The following is a 25388-nucleotide window of genomic DNA, read 5'->3' on the forward strand; positions in this document are numbered from 1 at the left end:
CCCCAGCCAGTAATCTGGGCCACGCATTTCAGACCAGTTGAAGGTTTCAAGTAGTCTTCAAAGCCACCTTTGAAAAAGCTAGCTTGCTTCCTTCCTTCCAACCCATTTTGAGAACCCCAAGCCAGGAGGACACTGCAACACATGCAACCAGGCAGGCGCTGGTCCCTTGGGTTGGGAGCTACAGCAGCCTCCTTACCGGAGGGCATTGTCCGAACAGGCCAGCAAGTAGTAGAACACGTTGAAGGTGGCCTCATTCGCGGGGCGCTTGGCAACCCTGAGTTTCTCCAGCAGCATTGTCTGAGGGATGCAATCAGAGAGAGAAAAGGTCTGCGTGGTACAAGGCCAGAGGGTTCCCACTTTGGCCCCAAGAACTTCCTGCAGAACCCCAGCTCCTACCCCACCCCACCCCACCTTCTGTCATACTCTCACTTCTGGCTAATATTGTGAGGCTCAGGACCATCACAGCCATGACAGCATGCCCTACAAGCCCCCTACTACTTGCAAACGCAAAAAGGGCTGTAACTCAGTGACAGAGCACCTCTTTTGCATGCGGAAGGGTCCAGGTTCAATCCCCAATAGCATCTCCAGATAGGGCTGAGAAATACCACCCCCCACATGAAACCCTAGATCATAGCTGCCTGTCAGTGCAGACAATAATGAGCTAGATGTGCCAATGGTCTGCCTCCAGAGAAGGAAATTTTCTACATTCCTATTTAAACCAGCCTTTAATAAACCAGCCTGGAATTTCACTTTATTTTTGAGGGAAGTATGATAGCTCAATGGCAGAGCATTTGTTCTGCATGCAGGAAGTCCCAGAAAGTTCAGTCCAGGGAGGGCTGGGAAGGCCCCCAGTCTAAAACCCTGGAGAAAGGCTGTGAGTAGACAAGTCTGAGCAAGATGGACCAAAAGTCTGACTTAGGATAAGACAACTACCAGTGCTCCCTGCTGCAGGGATACAAGAATGCAAGAACATAGTAAGAACCTGCTGGAAGTGTATGCAACACACACAGACACACCCTCTCACCTGCACAGAGGCAGAGGCCACCTGCCCAGCCTGGTCAAAGTCCAGCGAGATTATCTGTGAGAAGCGGGTGGCGTTGGCGTTCAGGCTCGTGCCGCTGTTGCCAAAGGCCTCCAGGATGGTGTACAGTGCTTGCCACTTCTCCGCTGCCAAGGCAAAGCAAGGAAAAGCATGCAGGGGCAGACCATTGTTGTGCGTGGGGGCACGCTCACATAGGTGTAGATGAACTGGCAAGCATGTGTGTGCACCCCACCTCCACAACCCCAATAGACCAGTCATCATCTCAAGGGGCCGAGAGGGACCCCTTACCTGACTGCATCACCCCTTAGCAGATTTGCCACACACCCCCGACTGTGTGGCACTGTGCCATGCAAGTTACTCAACTCAAAGCAAGGGACATTCTGAGTGTCAAATGGTTAGCATCCCTGTGAAATGCAGTGCTGACAGTGTCAATCAGGCACCACCCATCCAGAAAGGAATACGGTCAGATTTCAGAGGAGCTGTCAAGTCAGAGAGAAAAGACAGGATCCTGGCTGCTGGAGGTTGAAGAGACAGGCTAAAAAGGGCACTACAGAGAAAAACAACAGAGGTCAGCACTTCTCCAACAAAGAGTAAGCTGAGGGCAGTTGCAGCAGGATTCAAAGGTGCGTTTTGAGAGTGGAGGGACAGGGATAGGAAAGAGAGACTTAGGTAGCCCAAGGCATGTCAGTTCATGATCCGCTTGCCTCTTCCATTATACCAGCTCAGCTCAGCTTTGCAAGAGATTCCCATACAGGCCACTGTGAAAAGAAGATGGTCAACTAGATGGGCCACTAGGCCTGATCCAGCTGCAAGGCTCTGCTGAGGTTCTCTGCGAGATCTGCAAAGTCCACCTCCTTTTTCCTCCATCTGCAATATCGTTCCTCTTAAGAAGAACATAAGAAGAGCTTGGCTGCTGCATCTAGCCCAGCACCCTCTTCTCACAGTGGCCAACCAGTTGACCCAATGGGAAGCCTGTCCAGTGTTTCTCGAACTTGGGTCTCTAGTTGTAGTTAGGGATGATGGGAGCTGTAGTCTTCAGTATTGCTCAAATCGGTCTAAAAATAAAACAATGGCATCGCCAGGTAGGGCAGGGAAGGATTCTGCCTGAATTCCTAAAGAGCTATTGTAAGTCAGCACAGAAAATACTGAGTCAGATGGACCAATGGTCGGATAATGAGTTCAGCGTCCCTGAAGGGCCTCCCCTTAAAAACAGGACGGCGGATGGACCGGATGGACTGACTTCCAAATATTACAAAGTTTTGAAGGAAGGGTTGATACAACCTTTGAAGGAAGTCTGTAACGAGATTATGGAGGGGAGAAGGGCACCCGACACGTGGAGGGAGGCTTAAATCACACTTATACCAAAGACAGAGACTGAAAAGACCCAACTTAAGAACTACCGACCCATCTCGCTACTAAATGTGGATTACAAAATCTTTGCTGATATTTTAGCAAAGAGATTGAAAAGAGTTTTGATGGAGGAGATTCATGGGGACCAAGTGGGCTTTCTCCCGAAAAGGCATTTGTCGGATAACGTAAGGAATATAATTGACATTTTGGAGAAGTTGGAAGTGAATATAAACACTAAGGCTGTTTTGATATTTGTGGATGCCGAGAAAGCCTTTGACAATATATCTTGGAGTTTTATGTTGAAGAACCTCCGGGGGATGGGGGTAGGCCAAGGGTTTGAAAATGGTATAGGTGCAATATACTCTGAACAGAAAGCAAAATTAATTGTAAATAATGTGGTTACAGAAGAGTTCAAGATTGAAAAAGGGACACGTCAGGGGTGCCCTATCTCCCCACTACTTTTTATATCGGTCTTGGAGGTTTTGCTTAATATGATTAGGAGGGACCAGTTGGTCAAGGGGATTCAGGTCGGAGCTAAACAATATAAACTGAGAGCATTTGCAGATGACCTAGTACTTACATTACAAGAGCCAGAAGCTAGCACGAAAAGAGTTTTGGAAATAATTCAAGAGTTTGGTCAAATGGCAGGATTTAAATTGAACAAGTTAAAGACTAAGGTATTGGAGAAAAATTTAACACAGGTTGAAAAAGAAAGGTTTCAGAATGAGACAGGGTTGACTGTGGTTAAAAAAGTGAAATATTTGGGTATAAATATGACAGCTAAGAATGTGAACCTATTTAAAGATAATTATGAAAAAACTTGGACAGAAGTGAAAAAAGATTTGGAGATTTGGTCAAATTTGAAGCTTTCCTTGTTAGGTCGAATTGCAGTTATAAAAATGAATGTATTGCCAAGAATGTTGTTTTTGTTCCAAGCATTACAAATAATGGAAAAAATGGACTGTTTCAAGAAGTGGCAAAAAGATATATCTAAATTTGTCTGGCAGGGCAAGAAGCCCAGAATTAAATTTAAGATATTAACGGATTCAAAGGAAAGAGGGGGGTTTGCCCTGCCAGACTTTAAACTGTACTATGAGGCGGCAGCTTTCTGCTGGCTAAAAGATTGGCTGCTTCTTGAAAATACAGACATTTTGGATTTGGAAGGTTTTAACAATATTTTTGGGTGGCATGCATATTTGTGGTATGACAAGGTTAAAGCGCATAAAAGTTTTAAAAACCATATTGTCAGAAAAGCACTATTAAATGTCTGGACCAGATATAAAGATTTGCTGGAAAACAAAACTCCAAGGTGGCTGTCGCCAATGGAAGCTAAGGCAGTTAAAAAGTTAAATATGGAGTCGAAGTGGCCAAGATATTGGGAAATTTTGGAAAAGGAAGGGGACAAACTGAGATTGCAGAGTTTTGAGAAACTAAAAGGGAAGGTGAGAGATTGGTTGCACTATCACCAAATAAATGAAGCGTTTAAATTGGACAGTAAAATTGGCTTCCAGGTGGAAAAATCAAAATTGGAGACTGAATTGTTAGAATCCAGTACTAAGAATTTGTCAAAAATGTACAATTTACTGCTGAAATGGAATACACAAGATGAAACGGTTAAATCAACTATGATTAAATGGGCTCAGGACATTGGTCATAATATTTTGTTTGCGGATTGGGAAAAGTTGTGGACCACCGGGATGAAATTTACGGCATGTAATGCCTTAAGAGAAAATATTATGAAAATGATCTATAGGTGGTACATAACCCCAGTCAAGCTTGCAAAGATTTACCACTTGCCTGATAATAAATGTTGGAAATGTAAAGAAAAAGAAGGTACATTTTTTCACCTTTGGTGGACGTGCCCGAAGATTAAGGCATTCTGGGAAATGATCTATAATGAACTTAAAAAGGTATTTAAATATACCTTCCCTAAGAAACCAGAGGCCTTTCTCTTGGGTATTGTCGGCCAAGGGGTGTTAAAGACGGATATAACTTTCTTTATGTATGCTACAACAGCAGCTAGAATACTCATTGCAAAGTACTGGAAGACACAAGATCTACCCACACTGGAAGAATGGCAGATGAAGGTGATTGACTACATGGGCTTGGCAGAAATGACGAGCAGAATCCGAAACCAGGGAAGAGAAGCAGCGGAAGAGGAATGGAAAAAGTTCAAGGATTATCTAAAGAAATATTACAAAATTAATGAAAGTTAGAATGATGTTGGACTGGAAAGTAAATGGTTACTATTAGTAATGGTTAAGACAAGGAGAATAAGGAAGATTAGCTTAAATTTAAATTAAAATAAGGGAAGATTTGCTGAGTAATTGATTAGAACCTGGAATACAGAAAAGGGAGGCATGAGGAAGTCGGGGAAGAAAGGTTTAAGAAATTAAGATATGAAATGGTACTCGTTTTTTTTTGTTTTTTTTTGGTTTTGTTCTTGTTTTTGTTTGTTTATGTATTTGTTGTATTTATGTTATGTTTGTGTGGTTATAAAAACTGCTTAATAAAAAATATTTAAAAAAAAAATAAAAACAGGACGGCGGGGATTTGATGGGATGTGGTACCCTCTCATAATGTACGTGACCCAACAATGGAGTCAATATTCTTCCACTCGCCTCTCAAAAATCTACGTAGCTGTATACAATTCCCAAGCATCACTGACTTGAAACAAATGTTGAAAAAAACAGAAAACAAAAACAGCACAGGGGGCTTGTAATGTGCTATTTATTGTGAGCCTGTAAAATGGCTTCCAACTCTCTTGCGTTTTCGTTGGAATGCTGGAGCTATGTTTTCCTTTGGTTAGTGTACCACATCCTGTTTGTTTTGTATATTGTTCACTTGTTTGCTTTACACACACACACACACACACACACACACACACACACACACAAAAATCAATTGGCCTCAAATATAAAGTCTGGAAATCTGTTCAGGCCAATATCTCTGTTATGTTAGGACATTGTACATCCTAGTCATTTCTACTTGGTTATCTAAAATACGTTACTTTGGAAAATACTGTTAACCTTAGAACTGCTGCTAAACCTGTCATAGCTAAATGGAGGGAGGGGACCACGTCTCCTATATCCGAAAGGACTGAGGAAATTTGATCTATGATTAAGTTAACACCACAAAAGAATACATAGGAACCAGCCTAACAGATTAATGGAAAAATTGGCATCTTTCATAATGTTTTGGAACAGTAAGCTTCATGATATGCTGCTTTCAACCTGCTGTAAAATTGCATTTGTTTACTCTTGGTTTCTTTTCTTTTCTTTGCTAATAAAAATAATTGTTAAATTCCAACAAAGACATTTATTTTGTTAAAGAAACAGGACGAGAGCTTGGTGTGCTCCTTGCTGTTTGGTGGCATGGCTTCCCTTGAACATCATTTCAGTAGAAATGTCCTCATTTTCACCTGCTTTCCCAAGGGCTGCCCCCACCCCCAAGGGCCTCTAGAAGGAGCCGAGGCCACTGCTGGCCACACACCTACCTGAGAAGACCTTCCCGGAGCTGCCAGCAACTGTGGCCAAGTACTGGACCAGGTGCTGGCAATTGGTGGTCTTTCCGCTGCTGCTGCTCCCCAGCAGAACGATGGACTGGTCCTGGCGGCTCATGAGCATGTTCCGGTAGGCGGCCTGGGCCACGGCGTAGATGTGGGGGGAGGTGTCCTCCTTGCGGCAGCCCTTGAACATGTGCATCACCTGGAGGAAGCGGCAGCATTAAGCGCGGCATCAGAGAGGCAGCAAAAGGGCAAGAGGGAGAGGAGATGCTGGGAGGATTAAAGCAGGCATGGCTTCTGGAACTGGGAAACAGGAGCCCCAGAGAGAAGGGGAGAGAGAGGCTGTAGCTCAGTGGTAGAGCATCTATTTGGAAGTAAAAGGTCCCAGGTTCAGCCCCCAACAGCATGTCCGGTTCAAAAAGGGGGTCTTCTGTTCTTATTAGTCACTTTAACAACAAAAAACAAACTCAAAGCTGCTTACAAAAATGATTATGAAACAAGGATATACATCCTAAAATATCTAATGGCAATTGTGGTTTTAAAGCTTTATTGCAAGCCACCGTCGTCACCCCCACCCCCCGATAATGTATTTCAAGAGTGGGGGGTGTAAATCTAAATAAGAATTAATGATGGATTTAGGGATGCTACCCAGCTGTGCTGCTATCACGCCATGTTATCAATCTGGTCTATTGATCAACACTAACCAGATGTCGATTTTTAAATCACTGTTCTTTGAGCTACCAATAAAAACGTGGTCTATAAATTTCAGTCCACACAGACAAACAAACAGAATGAGTGACGCACTGCAGGGAAGATTCTCCTCACTACATCTGTGAGGAGTCAATCATTTTGTGGGGCAGCCCTTGCACTTTGGAACTCCTTGCCTATTGACATCAGACAGGCACTCTCATTTCAGTGTTTTAGGTGCCTAATGAACACTCTTTTGCTTCGGAAAGCCATTAAGTTACCCACATCTGTTTTAAAGGTTCTATTGATTTTGCCTTTGTTGATGGTTCTATGCATATTTGTTTCAATGATAACTATTTTACATGTTTTTAATTCACTTCAGGTTTCAGCTGTGTTCTCCTCTCTTATTCGTACACCACTTGGATGACTTTTTATTTATAAAAAGTTTTTAATCAAGTGAAGGGCTGTAGCTCAGTGGAAGAGAAGCTGCTTTGCATGCAGAAGGTCCCACATTCAAGTATGGGCTGGGAAAGATGCCCTCCCTGGAAAGCCCCTGCCAGTCAGTACAGTGGACGCTCGGGTTGCAAACGTGATCCGTGCGGGAGGCACGTTCGCAACCTGCAGCATTCGCAACCCGCAGCGCTGCGTCTGCACGTGTGCGGGTCACGATTCGGTGCTTCTGCGCATGTGCAAGTGCCGAAACCCGGAAGTAGCCCGTTCCGGGACTTCCAGGTTTGGGCGCGTCTGTAACCCAAAAACGCGCAACCTGAAGTGTCTGTAACCCGAGCTAGATGGACCAGTGGTCTGACTCAGTATAAGGTAGCTTCCTACGTTCCTAAGCGGTTTATGCATTTTCTAGGTAAATAACAGAACTCTGCAGTCCCACCTGAGGAGCAAAGAGCGGCTTTAACAGGGGTACCGTATTTTTCGTTCTATAGGACGCGCCCGACCATAGGACACACCTTGTTTTAGAGGAGGAGAACAGGAAAAAAAATTCTCCCCCTCTCAGCACCCCTTCAGCGAAGCGGCAGGAGAAATGGAGCCCCTTCCATTTCTCCTCCCGCTTCACTGAAGGGGCGCTGCACCGCTCTCCCTCTCTGCACAGCGCCCCTTCAGCGAAGCAGTAGGAGAAACAGAGCCTTCAATCGTCTCCATTGGGGGGATATCGATGACCTTTGCCCCCTCTCCTCTCCCAAAGGGAATATCCAAAGTCATGGCCAGCCCCAACAATGAGTAACAGCATGGGAGGGAGCATTTACAGCTACCCCACCCCCTACTTCTGGAAGCCTTGCAAGTTGTAGCAGGAGAGGGACTGTGAGAAACCCATCAAGGGGGAGGGTGTTTCTAGAACCAAGGTGAAACTGTCAAGCTCCCTTGTTATTTCTGCTACAGCCAAGAAGTATTGTGTGGTTAATGCAATCTAGTTATATTTACAGTCCTGAAATGTGTCCCCCCCCCAGTATGTTGTTATATTTGCTATCACGCTGCTGTTTCATTATGTTCTTTATTAGTTCATTGTTTTTGCAATGGTCGATTCTGGGATACATTCCTCTTTTCTTTGTTGTAAACGGCTCTGAGCAGGATTCTTTCCTCTTGGGAAAGCAGCATCCAAAGAAGTGAGGAACAAACGAATGAATGAGCGCCCGCTCTGCCAACCCGCTCCATCCTACCTTCTCAGAGTACATGGATGGAGAGCTGAGAGGGTTGATGACCACCATGTTGGGCCCGGCGTAGGTGTGGATGAGGTTCCCGCCATAGCGCTGGCGGAGCGTGTGCAGGACGCTAGACTCATTGAGATACACAAGGCTGGCCAGGTCCTCCACGCGGTCGCATGACGGTGGGTTGGCCTGGGCAGAGGGAGAGGGAACGTGGTTAACCTGGGCAGGACAAGGAGTCAATCCAGCTTTGGCTGCAGGTGAGAGGCAGCTAGCCCAGCCTCCACGCCTACCTTTTCCACGTCGTCTTCATCCACCTCGAGCTGAGCTCCATCATAGTCCAGTTTCACCTTGACTTTCCCCTCGGGCAGAAGGCCGGCAGCATCAGTCTTCAACTGGCTTGCTGTGTGGGCAGGGAAGCAGGACACAAGGGTCAGTTGTACGAAAGAGACACAACGCACATGGAGGGAAACCTCCGAGGTAAGGTGATGCTGCCACCTAGTGGCCCAACCAAACACAAAATGCTTTCCAGGACGTAAGATGTGCCCTGCTGGATCAGGCTAATGGCCCATCTAGTCCAGCATCCTGTTCTCACAGTGGCAGACCAGGTGCCTGTGGGAAACCTGCAGGCAGGATCCGAGCACAAGAGCACTCTCATTTCCTGCATTCTCCAAAAACTGGCATTCAGAAGCATTGCTGCCTCCGACCCTAGAAGCAGAGCGCAGCCCTTGTGGCTAGTAACCATTGATAACCCTCTAGATCAGCCTTTCTCAACCTGTGGGTCCCCTTATGTTGTTGAACTACAACTCCCATCACCCCTAGCTAGCAAGGCCAGAGCTCAGGGATGATGAGGGTTGTAGTCCAACAACATCTGGGGACCCACAGGTTGAGAACCGCTACTCTAGAGCCTCCATGAATTTGTCTATCCTCGTTTGAAGCCATCCAGGTTGGTGGCCATCAATGCCTCTGTGGCAGCAAGTTCTATAGTTTAACTATGCACTGGCATGAAGGCAAACATGACATGAAGGCCGGCAACACTGTTTGGGGATCCCTTTCAGACAGTCACAACGCCCGGAGACAGTCAGCTCCTGCATCCATAGCGGTGACCAGGGGAGGAGTGACCCCTGGGAGGAGCACAGAGAGAAGAAACACCCTGGTGCATCTGCAGCAGCAGCACCGGACGCCTTCATCTGCCCCAGCTGCAACAAAACATGCCTCTCCCATACCGGTCTCTACAGCCACAGTAGGCGCTGTAACATTCCAAGAGTCTGACTTCACCCCCAACGGAGAACTGCTCCACTGTCTCCCGAAACAGACATGTGTCAACAGGAGCAGTGTGAAGAATGACATTTCAAAAAATCTGTCCTGAATCTTCCAACATTTAGCTTCACTGGATGTCCATGAGTATTTTGAGAGGGGGATGAAAATTATTCTTCCACTTTGCAACCCACTTCCCCCCAGCCCACTCAATTTCCCAAGCTAGTAGCCATCAAAATATTCAGAGGCAATTAACTTAGAAGGGCCATTTGTACTGGGGTTTTGTAACCCTTCAGTTACCTGCTGCTGTCATCGAGCAGCAACCCACAGTTCTGCTATTTTGAAATAGAATTTCCCTTCATTCCTCTCTGTGCTATTTATATTATCCTCCAGCACACGGCCCCTTCAACGAACACCTCATCCCAGCCCCACATTGCTGGTGGGAACTGGGGGTAGCTGGGGACAGGAAGCCTCTCTGGAAGGTTGAGCCCAAGTCATGAAAAGGAACCCCACCACCTGAACCACTGACCCCCACTTACCTAAGGAGAAGCCATCCTTGTGGACCAGCCACACTTTATCCGTCTCATACCAGGCCTCCTCGGCTGCAATTTGTTCCTCCGTCTTGGCCTGTGGGGATGGGGAGGTGGGCGGACAAGAAACAACTGGAGTCACTACACAGCCCCTCAGAGAGAACGGGGGAGGGGGGAGGGGGTTCTGCCCACTTCAGCCCAGCTCCATTTAGACTGCATACATACTGTACATTTAAAGCACACAGCTTCCCCCAGCGAATCCTGGGAAATGAAGTTTACCCGTCACAGGACTACAGCTCCCAGGATCCTTTAGGGAAGCTGTGTGCTTTAAATGCATGGTGCGTGCACAGCCTTCCTCACAGAACTTCCCTGCTCATATCTTGCACTCTGCACAGGCCCACCTGCTCTCCTGCCTGATGCACAGAACCCACAAGACTCCCCCTCCCTCAGACGTGTCACAACCAGAACCGTCACCATCACCACTACCAAAGCTCAACTCTGATCAGGCCGGCTGGGTTCAACCTCCAGAGGGGTTAAATGTGCAGCCCCCCTCCCCAAAGCGAGCAAGGCAGCTCCATGAAAAGAGCAAAGAGCATGCAGCATGCAGCACTGCCCCCCTCCCCAAACTGACACACACACAATCAAAACTCCAGAGGTGCAGACAGAACAAGGTGAGGAGAACGGTGAATGGAGCATGCAAAAAACCCCATCTTGAAATGGACGAAGTAAACCAGGGGCCCTTTACATGGGGAACCTTTGGCTTTCCAGATGCTGCAGAAGCACAACTCCCATCAGCCCCAGCAAGCTTGGCCAAAGGCCAGGGATGTAGAGAGTTGTACTTCAGCAACAATAGGAGGGAACCAGGTTGGGAAAGGCTGGCCTATGGTCACAGGCCCTTGCAGCTAGGAGAGTTGGGGAAGCAACAACTGGAAGGCCATCTCGAAGCGTGGGGTTGGGTAGGAGAAACCATCCAAGAATGAATTCTGTTGGGGTATTAAAGCAGAATAGGGTCACCTGTTCAAATCCTACTGGGTGGGCTCTTTCAACCTGCTTTATGGGGCTACTGGAAGAATGGGGATAGGGATGAGGATGAGAAGGATGAGGATGACAACATGTGTCTGACCCACAATCCCTGGAAAGGTCCATCATTATATCTATAATGGCTTCCCTTGATCCAGAGACCATCTATGGAGGACGGACTCAGAAAAAGAAATCCCCTTCATGGAACCACACACAAATCCAAGGCAGCTTTTCTTCCCGCAAGCTTCAAGCCACAGACGCCCACAAGCAACAAGAGTTGTGAATGGAGCAGCCAAACCTGCGGCCGAGAGACAGCAGAGGCCAGCCCAAAAGCAGCTGCTGGGGCATCGTCCACCTGAGCCTGTGGGAGCTGACAGGAAGGGAAGCAATGTGGGCCAGGTTAATCTCTCTCTGGATGCCCGCCTCCAGGAGAGATCAGGGTGGGTGGGGGAACCAGCAGAAGCATACTACCTCCACCCCCCACAAAAAGAGAACACCTGACTCTGTAGTCTCCCTGTCTGCCATGCTATTAGTCCTACCATGAGAAAAGGGAAACTAAGGTGTGGAGAAAGGAAAAGTCTACTTGGCAGCATATAAAGAGAGAAGGTTCCTTGCAGCAATGAAGGTCGCAGCTTGCTCTGTCCTGAGCCAACCTTCCAAACCCTCAGAGATAGCTGCCCCCAAGTGCAAGGGTGCCACCCCCAATGGACCAAATGTGTGCACCTTAGTAACATCATAATAGTCAGGTGGGAGACCGAGGGTGGGTTCCAAGACACAGGCCATTCACAGAAAGCTGCCTTATACTGAGTCCAACCCACTGGCCTATCTAGCTCAGTATTACCTGGCAGCCTCTCACCAGGACTTCAGGTAGGGCGTCTCTCAGCCCTACCTGGAGATGCTGGCTTCTGCATAAAAAAGTGGGCGCTCTGCACCACAGAGCTACAAGCCTTCCCCCAACTTTTGTTAGTCACTATGGTTAAAACGGAAGCCCCATGTTTGAATCTACTGGACGCTGCTGCCACCCGCCCTTCAGCGCCAGATCCTGAAAAGAAACAACACAGGGTGTCCCTTGCCTTCGTATTCTGCTTGTGAGTGCCCAGAGGCACCTGGAAAACAGAACGCTGAGCCTTCCAGCTCACCTGCATGGTCCTGGTCTCTGCTCTTCCTCTTTGGTCCTCACCCCGCGCCCCCAAATAGTCCACCTGTATGCAATTTTCCTCCCTGCTGGCCTTTTCTCTTTTGTTTGTCTCCCTTTCCATTGAAAGGTAGTTTGGTAAGCTCCTTGGGGCAGGGACCCAAAGGCTACTCTGCAGAAGCGCTGCCTACATGTGCTGCTGGCAGGGTAACACGAACAGCAGGCAGCATGAAAGTAGAGAAAGGTTGTTGCTAATGACTTTTGGGGGCTAAGAAACGATAATCAACTTGAGGATGAGTCTTCCCCACCCACCCACTGACTGACTTTCAGGCCAGGCCAGACCGATTACTGATCCCTGGGGGTTTTTCCTCCTTACCCTGAAGAATAACAGCTGGCCTCCCCACCACTGCCACCATTTCCCCAGCCCTCACTTGTGTCACCCAGAGCTCTCCGTCCCATTTCCACGGTAAAGCAACTCACCAGGGCTCTAAGCTGGGACCCGGATTGATCCGTCAGGGGAAGGGGAAAGATCCAGACAGTGTCGCTTTTGGATGCTGAAAGTAGGCGGCCTTTTGCCCCTTCCAAGAGAAGCGGCCCCACTTCCCATGATGCCAGCAATAGCTTTGGCATGTGACATGGAGACTTCCACCCCTGCCCCACCCCGCTGCCCCCTCCCTCCCTCCCTCCCTCCCCAACGCCCGCCCAGCCGTGTGCAAACAAGTCATCTCTCTCTTGTCTAGCATGATGGAAAGGGGAGGCCCAGGCCGGATGCGAAGAGGTGAATAAAGCCTTACACTCCAGCACGTGGCGCGAGCACACACATCAACCCAGAGGCAGACGGGAGATAGAAGGGGGTCCTCCGGCGCGCTGGGGTACAGTACCTGGGGGAGTGCAGCCGTGGTGGTCACAGGCTCCGGCTAACCCAGCAAAGGAGAGAGAGGAGAGAAAAAGAGAGACAGAGAGAGAGAGAGGTAAGCTGTAAAGTCAAGGGACCAGCAGCGGAGAGGAGAAGGGTGTCTCACCTACAAGCAGCAACAAGGAAAGACAGAGGCAGCAGAACTCTCAGAAAGTCTTCTGTGGCCTCCAGCAGTGGCAGGGACCAGCCAAGCTCACTTTGCCCAAGACGCACCCAACAGTCTTGGAGATCAGCAAGGCAGGACCACTGGAACCTAAGCATCATGAGACTCTAGGTGGAGCTGTCTTGCCAACTGGTTAAAAGTGTTGGACCAGGACCTGGTAGAGAACAGAGTTCAAATCCCCCATTCGATCATGAAGCTCCCTGGTTGACCTTGGGGGTCAGTCACTGCCTCTCAGCCTAACCTACCTCATAGGGTTGTTGTGGGGATTGAAGGAGGAGGGGAAGAATGTCATATGCCACCTTGAACTCCTTGGAGAAAAAGGTGAGATATAAATGCAATTCAATAAATATTGGTCTGGACTAGGGGGGTGGGGAAATCTCGACCACTGACTAGATGGCCAATGTCTGTAATGCCAATGCAACATTTAAAGCCAAGCAGGCAAAGTTATTTACAAATATTTTTTACATTTCTATACCACCCTTCATTCGAGGATCACAGGGTGGTTTACCATATAAAAACACAAAATACATATACTGTAGTAAAAACCAAAACAATATTCCCCCCACCACATAAACTTTTTAAAAGGCCATAGATTGTTTAATTCTTGGGCAAGGTGATTGAGCGAGTGGTTGCTGAACAACTCCAGGCACGCCTGGAAGAAGCGGACCATTTGGATCCCTTCCAGTCGGGATTCAGGCCTCATCATGGGACTGAAACTGCCTTGGTCGCACTGGTTGATGATCTCCGGCGGGCTAGGGACAAAGGTGAGAGCTGTTTCCTAGTTCTGCTGGATCTCTCAGCGGCATTTGATACCATCGACCATAACATCCTTCTGGACCGTCTTGAGGGGCTGGGAGCTGGGGGCACTGTCATACAGTGGTTCCGCTCCTTTCTCCTGGGCCGTGTTCAGAAAGTGGTGGTGGGGGATGAGTGTTCAGACCCCTGGGCTCTCACTTGTGGGGTGCCCCAGGGTTCTGTCCTGTCCCCCATGCTTTTCAACATCTATATGCAGCCGCTGGGAGAGATCATCAGGGGGTTTGGGCTGGGTGTTCATCAGTATGCGGATGATACCCAGCTCTACCTCTCTTTCAAATCAGAACCAGTGAAGGCGGTGAAGGTCCTCTGTGAGTGCCTGGAGGCGGTTGGAGGTTGGATGGCGGCTAACAGATTGAGGTTGAATCCTGACAAGACAGAAGTACTGTCCTTGGGGGACAGGAGGCGGGCAGGTGTGGAGGATTCCCTGGTCCTGAAAGGGGTAACTGTGCCCCTGAAGGACCAGGTGCGCAGCCTGGGAGTCATTTTGGACTCGCAGCTGTCCATGGAGGCACAGGTTAAATCTGTGTCCAGGGCAGCTGTTTACCAGCTCCATCTGGTACGCAGGCTGAGACCCTATCTGCCTGCGGACTGTCTTGCCAGAGTGGTGCATGCTCTGGTTATCTCCCGCTTGGACTACTGCAATGCGCTCTACGTGGGGCTACCTTTGAAGGGGACCCGGAAACTACAACTAATCCAGAACGCGGCAGCTAGACTGGTGACTGGGAGCGGCCGCCGAGACCACATAACACCGGTCTTAAAAGACCTACATTGGCTCCCAGTACGTTTCCGAGCACAATTCAAAGTGTTGGTGCTGACCTTTAAAGCCCTAAATGGCCTCGACCCAGTATACCTGAAGGAGCGTCTCCACCCCCATCGTTCTGCCCGGACACTGAGATCCAGCGCCGAGGGCCTTCTGGCGGTTCCCTCACTGCGAGAAGCCAAGTTACAGGGAACCAGGCAGAGGGCCTTCTCGGTAGTGGCACCCGCCCTGTGGAACGCCCTCCCACCAGATGTCAAAGAGAACAACGACTATCAGACTTTTAGAAGACATCTGAAGGCAGCCCTGTTCAGGGAAGCTTTTAATGTTTGATGTATTAGAGGATTTTAATATTTTTTTGGAAGCCGCCCAGAGTGGCTGGGGTAGCCCAGCCAGATGGGCGGGGTACAAATAATAAATTATTATTATTATTATTATTATTATTATTATTATTATTATTAATAATTAGCCAAAGGCCTGGGAGAAGAAGAATGCTTTTGTCTAGCACCTAAAAATGTGTAATGAAGGCAGTTAGTTGTTCAGTTTAGAGTTTGGGGGCTGGTGGCTGGTGGCCACAATCCCAAAGCCAGCCAGGTTCTGCCCCTCATTCTCCAGGGAGTGGAGTTTTTGAAATCAAAAGCTGGCAGCCCTAAGAGGCAGCTACGGCCAGGATATGGCTTTCCCCAGGTGGGCCAACACTGCAAGAGTGCAAGCAGAAATGGACCATGCCACCTTAGCTGCTCATTAGAGCTTCTATAAGCCACCTGACCAATCCAGTGTCTGGCTTAGGAGACTATATACCCAGTTCTGGCCCTATACTTCAAATCTCCTCCTGTCAGCCCAGAGGTCATACTTTAGAGTGCTGAGAATCAGGCACCGTTTACCCAGGTGAGGTTCATGCTGCATGGGGCAAAGGTACAACACTCTGATCACAAAAACCCTCTGAACACAAACATGAAAGCCTTTGAATGCCAAAATCATGCACTCTATTATATTAGTAACACAGTGGCCTACACTTTCATACAAATCTACGTCAGTCAAGGTAGGTGTGTACCAACATAAGTTAAGGAGGACACTTCAGACAGAACAGGAAAAAACTTTTCCCCAGAGAGAAATCTGGGAAGTGCCTACACATCTGTGCATCCAGAGGTGGGAAGATCTCAGAATGATCTGCAGTAGTTCAGCAAGGATTTCTGACTCCCAAAGGTTTAGCAATAGAAGCAACAAAATAATTCCCACCCTGCTTTCCCAACACAACCCAAAATGATAGGGCTGAAAATAATATCAGGGTAGCCTGGAAATGATTTTTGTTCAGAAGCGCTGTGAGTTGAGCTGAGCTGCGTTGTGGTGGTACTCAAAAACAAATTGCTAAGCTAGGAGCTCTTTCGCACCTGGCTCCAGTTGGTGGATCACAGAGTCCTAGGAAAAGAAGGAAGTTGATCCCGCAAGCCTGAATTCTGCACACCCCTACCCCATGTGGTAACAGACATCTGTGTGGTGAGCCTCTTTGGTCGCCAGAGACTTTGCATAAATAAGCACACATATTCACTGCACAACCACCACCACCCCAGGTTCCACCCTGCCCCCAGAACACAGGCCTTCAGCAAAGGCACAAGAGGAACAGCAATGCACACAGGCAAAGAGGACCCTGCATGCACCTCCAGCTCAAGACACACCTGCTGGGTGGTTTCCTCTCCTGGACTCAGGGAAGGCGGAGACTTCTCTGCTGGCTTTGCTGTTTGGGGCTTCTCCTTGGAAGGAGTCTAGATGACAGAGGTCATAACTGTATTTAAGGAACCCAGTGATGCATGCTTATACACACACACACACACACACACACACACACCCCTTATGAGTCACGTGGATGCAATGAAGCTCAGGCTAGATTGAAGACAGGCATAACAAGTGGGATTTTTGTAAATTGCTTAGAGGTTCTATTTACAATCAGGCGGTATATAAATTTTGTTAAACAAACAAACAAAAAAAGGAGTGGAGTCACTCTGGGCCCATCTTCACTGAACACATTTAATTCCAATGTTTATTCCAGGGTTAAATTTAGCAGGGGGTGTTGATGGTGGATCAGGCCGGTGACCCATCTAGTCCAGCAACCTGTTCACACAGTGGGAAACCGGCACTCCAGGATTCAAGCACTCTCCCCTCTTGTGGTTTCCAGCAATTGATATTAATGCCTTCAACTGTGGATGCAGAACACAGCCATGCTATGGCTTCTCCACTCCTGTCTCCTCAATGAATCTAAAAAGCACTACAGCTTTAAAATGCTGGAAAGCTCCACTTTTCAACCCAAATTTTGCAACCTGAATACTGATATTTATACACTCTGATATAATCTGCTTAGATTTCCCCTGAGGGGAAGAAACTATTAAAGACCCTCCACAGACAGCTTACAAACCCTGCTCAGCTGTCCTCCAGTTTTTGAACTTCCACCCAGAATCACCTGCTCATGTTCAAGCTCATCTTTGCAACTCTAAGAGCATGTGTGCTTGAAATGAAGGCGAGGAGCCTCATGGCATGGTCAAAGTGGCACATGGGCTGTTAAGCACACCAATCAGAAGCTGCCCTAAGCACCAAAACAGCTGCCTGGTGGGGGCGACACAGGGTGGGGTAAAGAGAGAGCACAACACACTCCCCGAGAGAAAGAAGAGCCTTGCTGTGGCAGGACTAGCAGCACACTCCATGCATTGAGGACCCCCTCCAGACTCTGGGAGCCAAAGTTCACTGCCCGCCCTGCCCAGGTGAGGAACACAAAGGCACTCTGCACATGCTCAGATGCTGGCCTCGTGCGCCTGCCAAGCTGCGGTGCTCATGCACTAGTACCTTATTCACAGTGGTGGCTTTCTGTATTGCCAGCTTCGCTGGAGCCGCAAGAGGCCCCTTTGGCGCCTGACTCCCCTTTGTGTCTGTAGCCTTCACTTCTACAAGAGGCGGGGTCTTTGTCTTCTCTGGGGGCTTCTTCTCTTCCTCTTTCTTCTCTGGCAGCTTGGCACGGGGCCGATGCTCTCTGGTCCTGCCTCTCGACATCAGGCTCTTGAGCCCCACCGAGAGGTCATCCTTGGGGGCTGCCTCCTTGGGCTCAGACTTCAAGGAAGAGGGGGGCCGAGGGGACGGAGAGAGCACCCTTGCAGGTGGGGGCTGGACCTTTGCAGGAGGCTTCTCCTCCTTCTTGCTTGGCTCCGTGGACTTGACATCTCGTCCCGGCTCCTTGGAGCCCCCAGAATCCTCCCCTGGAAGCACTTTGCGCACCACCTTCCGCACCACCCTCACCACTCTCTTGCGGGAGAGGCCCTGGGCATCGTCAGCAGGTGGCTCGGGCTGAGTCGATGAGCCAGCTCCTTGGGAGCCCTCCAGGCCGTTCATGGCTTGGCCAGGAGGGCAGGAATGCTGGGTGTCCCCGTTGAGCAGCGGCTCTGGGCTCTTCACCCTCCCAGGGGGCTCTGGGCTCTTCACCCTCCCAGGGGGCTCTGGGCTCTTCACCCTCCCAGGGCGTTCTGGGGGCTCTGGGCTGCGGGGGTTCCGGGGGTCCTCCTTTCCTGCACTCTGGACATCCAACTATAGTTGCAGATACATTAAGATGTTGTGAGGAGAGCAGGCCCCCAAACAATGCCATGATAAGGCAGCAGCGACCAGCCAGGCGCTGTGCTGGAGGGACCAAGTTCAGCCCTTCCACTCCTCCTCCCCACTCAAGGGTTTTCATTCACACAATAAGGAAGAAGCAGCCTTCCTCAGATTTCCCAAGCAGAGAATCCAATGGGATCCCTGGTTCCTTCCCAACAGCAGGGTCAGCCCTGCCCATCCAGAGGGTTAGTTTGGCTTCTGACATGCAAAAAGGCCAGGAAAAGTTTGTGTGACTGGGGAGTGGAGTGGGCAGAAGAGAGTGCTAATCGCAACAAACAGCTGCAAATGAGCAACTGGCTGAGCTGGAGGAAGAGGGCACAGGTGGGGTTCTGGAAGCGAAACGAACATGCCGCCAAAAGGAACGGAAGAGGAGTCTACTGCAAACGGATTATACACAGCATAGTGGCTACAACCCAACTCATCTTTGCTTGTGTTAGCATCGCCTCTGGTATACAGAGGGCCCACTTATGTCCAAGCCACTCCTGCATTAAGAAAAACCCTGACTAACTATGCACAAAATTATATGGAAAAAATGGATGGACAGTACGTATGGAAGAGTCAAGCCCCTTCCTATGCTAGCTCTCCGAGTCTTTTTGCTCCAACCTCAGAGGTCTGGGGGAAGGCAGCAGGGGAAGGATAAAAGCTTGCGCTTCCGTAGCTCAGTGGTAGAGCATCTGCTTTGCATGCGGAAGGTCCCAGGTTCAATCCCCAGTGGCATCTCTAGGCATCTAGAAGAGTTCTCTGCCTGAAACCCTGGAGAACTGCGGTCAGTCAGCATAGACCAACCTGCTTCTACCTTGGGTCACCGAGCTGTTGCTGGACTAGCTTCCTATGTTCTAGAGCAAGGTTTCCCAAACTTTGGTCTCCAGTTGGTTTTGGACTACAATCCCCATCATCCCTGACCACTGATAGCTGTCAACGTTTCCCTTTTCTTGCGAGGAATCCTATTCGGAATAAGGGAATTTCCCTTAAAAAAAGGGAAATGTTGACAGCTGTGCCACTGGCGCTGCTAGGAAGGGTGATGGGAGTTGTGGTCCAAAAACAGCTGGCGACCCAAGTTTGGGAAACCCTGTTCTAGAGGAAAGGTTACTTCCAAAGGGCATTTCCAGGAATGAGAAAATAACTGATTCCCCCCCCCCACGTCCCTGCAGAGCCCTCTGCCCACAAGTCCTTTTCGTAAAGCATCCACCCACGCAGCTAAGACTTTGCAGACTCATCTCAACCCACAGTGTAGCGGCAGCACAGACCAAAGCTCTGCAGTGAGACTGGATGGAAACAAAAGTACAAGGAATCAGCTTCCCAGGATAAACTCACCTTGGGGGTTGTGGGGGGGGGAGGGGAAGCCCTACCCTTCAGGCCCCAGCCTAAAAAGAGAAGTGGATCAGGAAAAGGGTGGCATTTTTTTAAAAAAAAGCAGCGGGGAAGACGCCAGTCAAGGCTATTCCCCTCCAGATGCCCTTCCTTAAAGAGATTTCTTTCAAGCCAAAAAGCAGCCACTGCATCAATTCTGTACTCTCCTGAACAGAGCAGGTCTTGTCGTTCTTGGACGAGCTTCTGGCCTCTGCTGAGGGGGCGAAGGCAACACTCAGCAGCCCCAAGATGAGAAAGGAAAGCTGCAGCAGCAGCAGAAGGGGAAGGCTGCCAGGGTACAGGATGAAGAGAAAGAGGGAGAGGGAAGACACCAGTAGGCAAAGCCGAGCAGCTGGCTCCTTGCTTTAGAACAAAGGAGGAAAGCAGGGCAGCTGAGCAAGGGGAAGCTTCTGGGTCTGTCTTCAGGAGCAGCTAAAGGAAGAGGAGGCGGCAAGCAGCATAGCTAATGGCCACTGGGCACCAGACCTAGGATGGATGGCCCAAGGCCAGGAGAAGCTTCAACCGCTACGGCAAAAGGCTTGCTGGGGAGAGTGGAAGCAGGGGTGCTGCCGTCATTAAAAAGTTCCAGCTCGCCTTCTGAGCCATGGCTCGGCAAGAAAGGTGCCACTTTTGAACACTGAAATGAGAAGAGGTTATTGACCAGGGCAGAGAAAGAACTGAGGTAAGGAGGCTACGAGCAGGACTCCGCAAAATTCTACACCAATGGTAACCCAAATTCTGCAAAGCTAAGTGCCACGACCTGTGCAAAACGTGCAAGTTAAGCAAATGTGCATGGTTTGCTTTATTTATGTGCAATTTAATTCTGTATTTTTGCTGTTCTGAGTAATTAGTTCTGCTCCTGCTCCACGTCCTTAAATTGGAGCATCAACTGGGGGTGGGGGTAGGAATTGGACACTTAATTGAGTTCACAAGTCCCATCCTCACTCCCTTAATTTTAGGCAAACTGTTCCTTCCTGTTAGCCTTTTACAGATGGCAGCTAAGGGGGCCATCACAAAAGGGTTTGCTCTCTCCCCCACACCAAACACTCTGTAATTTAAGTTCTGTACCTTGAATATATTAAAACAAAAAACAACAATGCCAATGTTCTTAACAAGCAGAACAGGAGCATATTAGGAATGTATGAAGCTGCCATGTCAAATCATTGTTCCATCTAGCTCAGTATCGCATACACTGACTGGCAGCAGATCTCTTTGATTTGATTTGAGTTTTTACCGAAATGAGGCTGCATTTTAATGTTGTATTTTAATCTTGTTTTTGAGTTGTATTTTAATCAATTGTTTTTATACTTGGTGTTAGCTGCCCTGAGCCCGGTCTTGGCTGGGGAGGGCGGGGTATAAATAAAATTTATTATTATTTTTCAGGCAGCCGACGCTCCTACCTGAAGATGCCAGGGATTGAACTTGGGACCTTCCGTGTGCAAGGCAGTTGCTCTACCACTGAGCTGTGACCTTTCTGTGGCTTTTCATATATTCAGAACCCTGAATATAGATCAAAACAGATAAGCTCCTGAAACCATTTCCAATGGTTTGAACTGGGGGGCTCACAAAAGTTTTAGAGGTCTAGACAAGAGAGGCTCTGAGATACTTCTGCCCACCCACTCACATTTCCCCTAGCTATTCAAGGCCAAATGTGGATGGCACATATGTCAGGGATTCTTTAGCTGTGATTCCTACATTGCAGGGAGTTGGACTAGATGACCCTCGGGATCCCTTCCAGTTCTACAATTCTATGACTCTGTTATTCTATTCCTCCCTACCAGTTACCCTGGGCTGAGACATACCTGATAAGATACGAGCAGGCTGAAAAGCAACCAAAGGGTTCATCCTAGGGCCAGGAAAAATTAAGTTCAAATCTCTAATTCAGCCACAAAGCTCACAAGGTGGTTGTTGTGAGCACAAAATGTGTGAATGGGGGAGAACCATGTACTACCCTGGCTTCCTTGTTAGGAAAAGCAGGATGCAAATGAAACATGAACTAATGAACTTCACCAGTAGCAGAGTGTTTAAACAGGGGTTCCTCCGGGCAGAGGCACTCAGCTACAAACAGAATAGCAGAGATGCTCTGGGCACCAAATAATCATAGCTGTGTAAAACTGAGGCCCAACCAAAATGAGCATTGAGGGAGCTGTTAAATTAATAACACAAATCAGGAGAAACCCAGCCACCACTAAAAGAAGAGCTGCAGTGATTGCGGGGGGGGGGCAGCTCAAGGAATAAAAAGACTGGAAAAAGCTAGAGGTGGGAGAGAAGCCTAAGGGGCCTGAGACCATCTACAAGCCTGTCCCAGAGGGGTAGGTTTCCAGCCCTGATGGCTCCTTCTTTGTCCCTGCCACCATCCATTATCCTAGAACTAGGCCAGAGTTTTTCAAGCCGCACCAAGTGATCACCCTAACAAAGACCCAGCTTAAAACGCACACAGGGGAGTGGTTCTCTGGGAACTGGCAGGTCCCAGCACCCGAAGTGTATATGATTGGGCACAGGGGAGGCAGAGAGAGGTAGGGATGGTGGCTTTGGAAATGGGCTCCATTAGGGGTCTCTTGTCAGCATCAACAAGAAAGCCAGGCAGGAACCTGGAGGAGTCACTTGCTTTCTACATCCCGTGGGCTCAGAGGAAGTGTCATTCTGCCCCATGGCTAGCACTACTGCTTTGAGGTTTTTCCTGCCATCGAGCAGTATACAAGTTTTGTGAAATAAAAATAAATAAGACTGAAAATCTGCTGATCTTCACAGTGCTTATCAGACCCAGGACTCACCTTTTACCCTCCACATGCCACATGGGCACGGTTTTTCACCATGCATGTGCATGTTTCTCTTTCTCTGCGACTCTCTCCTACCCCACGACCCCACCCAAAAAATCCCTTTGCCCACAGAAGAAAATAAAAGAAAATAATGGCTACTGTGTTGGTGCAACCCGCTTTGCTTCTCAACTAAGAATGGAAGAATCTGTCGGCTTTGGCTTCTCTTTCTCGCAATCTTAAATTCAGTTCACCACTTTTCCGTAACAGTTTGCAAGGTGCTTTTTTATTTTTAAAAGTCTTCGTGGAAATTCATTAGCGTTTCAGTGTAAACATCTCTCAATATACACATGTTCATATTTAATTTTGCCTAATACAAATATTTTTGCAAAGGCCCCTAACAAAACATATTTGGTAAGTGGTGTTTTTGTTGTTGTTGTTGATAATCTTTTTTTTGGGGGGGCTGTTGCTGCTATATTAATTTTTGTATCTGTGTTTTGATTATATGGAAATTGTTCAGTGCAATTGTGTGTTTTTTGATGTTCTATTTACTGTTGGTGACTACTTTTGTAATGATATATGTTTTCATGTTGTAAGCTGCCTTCAGCATGGTTTGAAAGGCAGCATACAAATAAAATGATGTCTGTCTGTATGTAATCTGTGCTCTCTCATAAGCATTTTTATACACATGCCTTGGCTGGAGAATTTCATTGAAAAATTCAGAGACGTGCAAATTTCAAAGGATTGCTGCATTTCCACTGGTGGTAATGTTTCAGATGAGGCAAATTCAGTTAAGTTCACCTTTAAATGAGAACTGAATTGGATTCCTTCCTCCCCATCCCTAGTCCCAACAAAAAACGTGAAGATAATCTGCCAGCCCCCTCTCGCACTTCTATCTCTAGGATCCCACACAAAAACACAGTGGGCCCTACAACACACCATGGAGACTGCACACAAGAGAAAGGAGGAGGGGCAAGACCCACGTCACACACAAATTTGTCCTGGCCTAGAAGTTAGCCCAAGCAAATACCCCCCCTCCAGTGCTCAAACCCAGACGGACTTACAGCCCCATCCTCTCTCTCGTTTTTTTTCACTGCTAAAGGTTTGTCTTCATCCTTCACCTGAGGAAGTCAAATACAGATAAGGAAATATTTCATTCAGGACAAACAGTTGAAACGTGCACACACACTTTTTTACTAGCACATTCCGGGCAGTCCTCATCACAAATATGATGGTAGCTTTTCACAAGCACTGACGAGGCCAGGATGCTCCCAGCAGACCTTGTGTTAGGCTGCTACTGGGCAGAAAGCCCATGCTGGAGAAAGGCTGTGTACATACCCCCATCAACTCTGCATCCAGTAGACTCCCACCACTGGGTTGGGAAGCAGCAGACACCCACAACCTTACCCACAATTCATATCTCTTCTGTGGTTTCTTATGAAATATGACATTGTGATGCAGGGGCTTTCTCTCTTTTTCACCAGGAAATATCTACTAATATTCTCAAATACATTTTAATGGATATTTTTACTAGTTTTATTGTAGTCTGTAGGTTGCATACCACCTCAATATATCTTATGAAAGAGTGGTATATAAATATTTCAATAAATAAATTCCGCCCCCTCAAAAAAACAAAACAAAAAAACCCCAACTTTTATCTGAATTGAGAAAAAGAGCAGCCTTGCTATGTTCTAAGCCAGGAATGTGTACACTCAGCCCAAGTTGGCAAAAGTTCATCTCTGCAGGGCATAGAAGATGACAACATATATTCCATTACGATCAAAGCAAGAGCAATGGTGGGTGGGGTGCCTCAAGAGTGAGGAGGCAACAGCAACTGGGAACCACCATGATCAAGAGAAACCTGGCATCACAAGAATTACACACTTTTGCTATTTTCTCATCACCCACACCCTTACTCCCCAATCTAGCAACCTTGAAGCCCAGCGAACACAGAACAGCAAACTTGGAACAGAAACTCTGGCAGCAAGGCTGCAATGTGATACACTCCCACCAAACAGGTAGATAGGTTGGTAACACAACGACACGATGACGTATTACTCCAAACCTGGATTGTGAAGACATCACGGTACCTGTCAGTCAAAAGTGCATTTTAACACCACTGTGTGCAGGGAGGTGCTGGTTCCATTGGCTCTCAAACCACACAAGCCATGCATTGGTGCAAGGGGAGGATGGGGTGGGAAGGAAGGAGGGGGGACACACACTGTTACTGCAAACCTGGGCTTCTTGGGGGCTCCTCATTCCTTGTGGGACTCAAGCACTTGAAAGCTTATAAAAACAGCATCCAGAGCCCCCTGTAAATGTGCCTGTTGCGTCTTGTGAGGATGCTGAAGGTCCCCAAAATGTTCAGAAATAGAGCTATAAATTAGGTGTGGAGATGTAAGTCAACAGATGGCAGGAACTATTATATTTGACCACACCCAGGTCAAACCCAGGTTTACAGTAAAAGCACTCATGATCACACAGTACTTTCAATATATCAGCCTCTACCAACTGGTACCCTCCAGATGTTTTGGACTACAACTCCCATCAGCCCCAGCCAGCACAATGTAGTCCAAAACATCTCAAGGGCACCGGGTTGGCAAAGGCTCCAATATACAGTGGAGTTAGTAGCACACAAGTTATTTCACAGGCAGATTATTCCACACAGTTGCTATGCAAAGGGCTTGGAGGGAGTGGCTGCCAGTTTGTTCGGTCCATTTGGAGTCTCTGAGAAATGGCAAGGAGGAGAACAGATTCTCCCCAGGGACGTCTGCTCTTCACACAAGCCAAGAGGGGGCCTAGGACTGACCACTGGC

General features: G+C 48.2%; 1 protein-coding gene across 16 annotated transcripts in view; it reads right to left on the reverse strand.

Moving 5' to 3' along the window:
- Positions 1–25388, reverse strand: part of MYO18A (myosin XVIIIA) — a 150165-nt gene that overhangs the window by 84396 nt on the left and 40381 nt on the right. For 7 of the 16 annotated variants that reach the window (XM_083587351.1, XM_083587359.1, XM_083587349.1 and 4 more), the window contains 6 exons: positions 10036–10123; positions 8533–8642; positions 8255–8431; positions 5889–6099; positions 1025–1167; positions 197–297 (listed from right to left, as the gene is read on the reverse strand). In XM_083587351.1, coding sequence (XP_083443477.1) covers positions 197–297; positions 1025–1167; positions 5889–6099; positions 8255–8431; positions 8533–8642; positions 10036–10123 — 830 coding nt within the window. Of the gene's footprint in view, positions 1–196; positions 298–1024; positions 1168–5888; positions 6100–8254; positions 8432–8532; positions 8643–10035; positions 10124–12975; positions 13099–16509; positions 16597–17668; positions 18401–23636; positions 23694–25388 lie in introns of all 16 variants that reach the window. The other 9 variants (XM_083587350.1, XM_083587357.1, XM_083587348.1 and 6 more) reach the window with 4 other exon arrangements.

The sequence above is a fragment of the Podarcis filfolensis genome (genome assembly GCF_964270895.1).
Source record: "Podarcis filfolensis genome assembly, chromosome: 15".
Taxonomy (NCBI): domain Eukaryota; kingdom Metazoa; phylum Chordata; class Lepidosauria; order Squamata; family Lacertidae; genus Podarcis; species Podarcis filfolensis.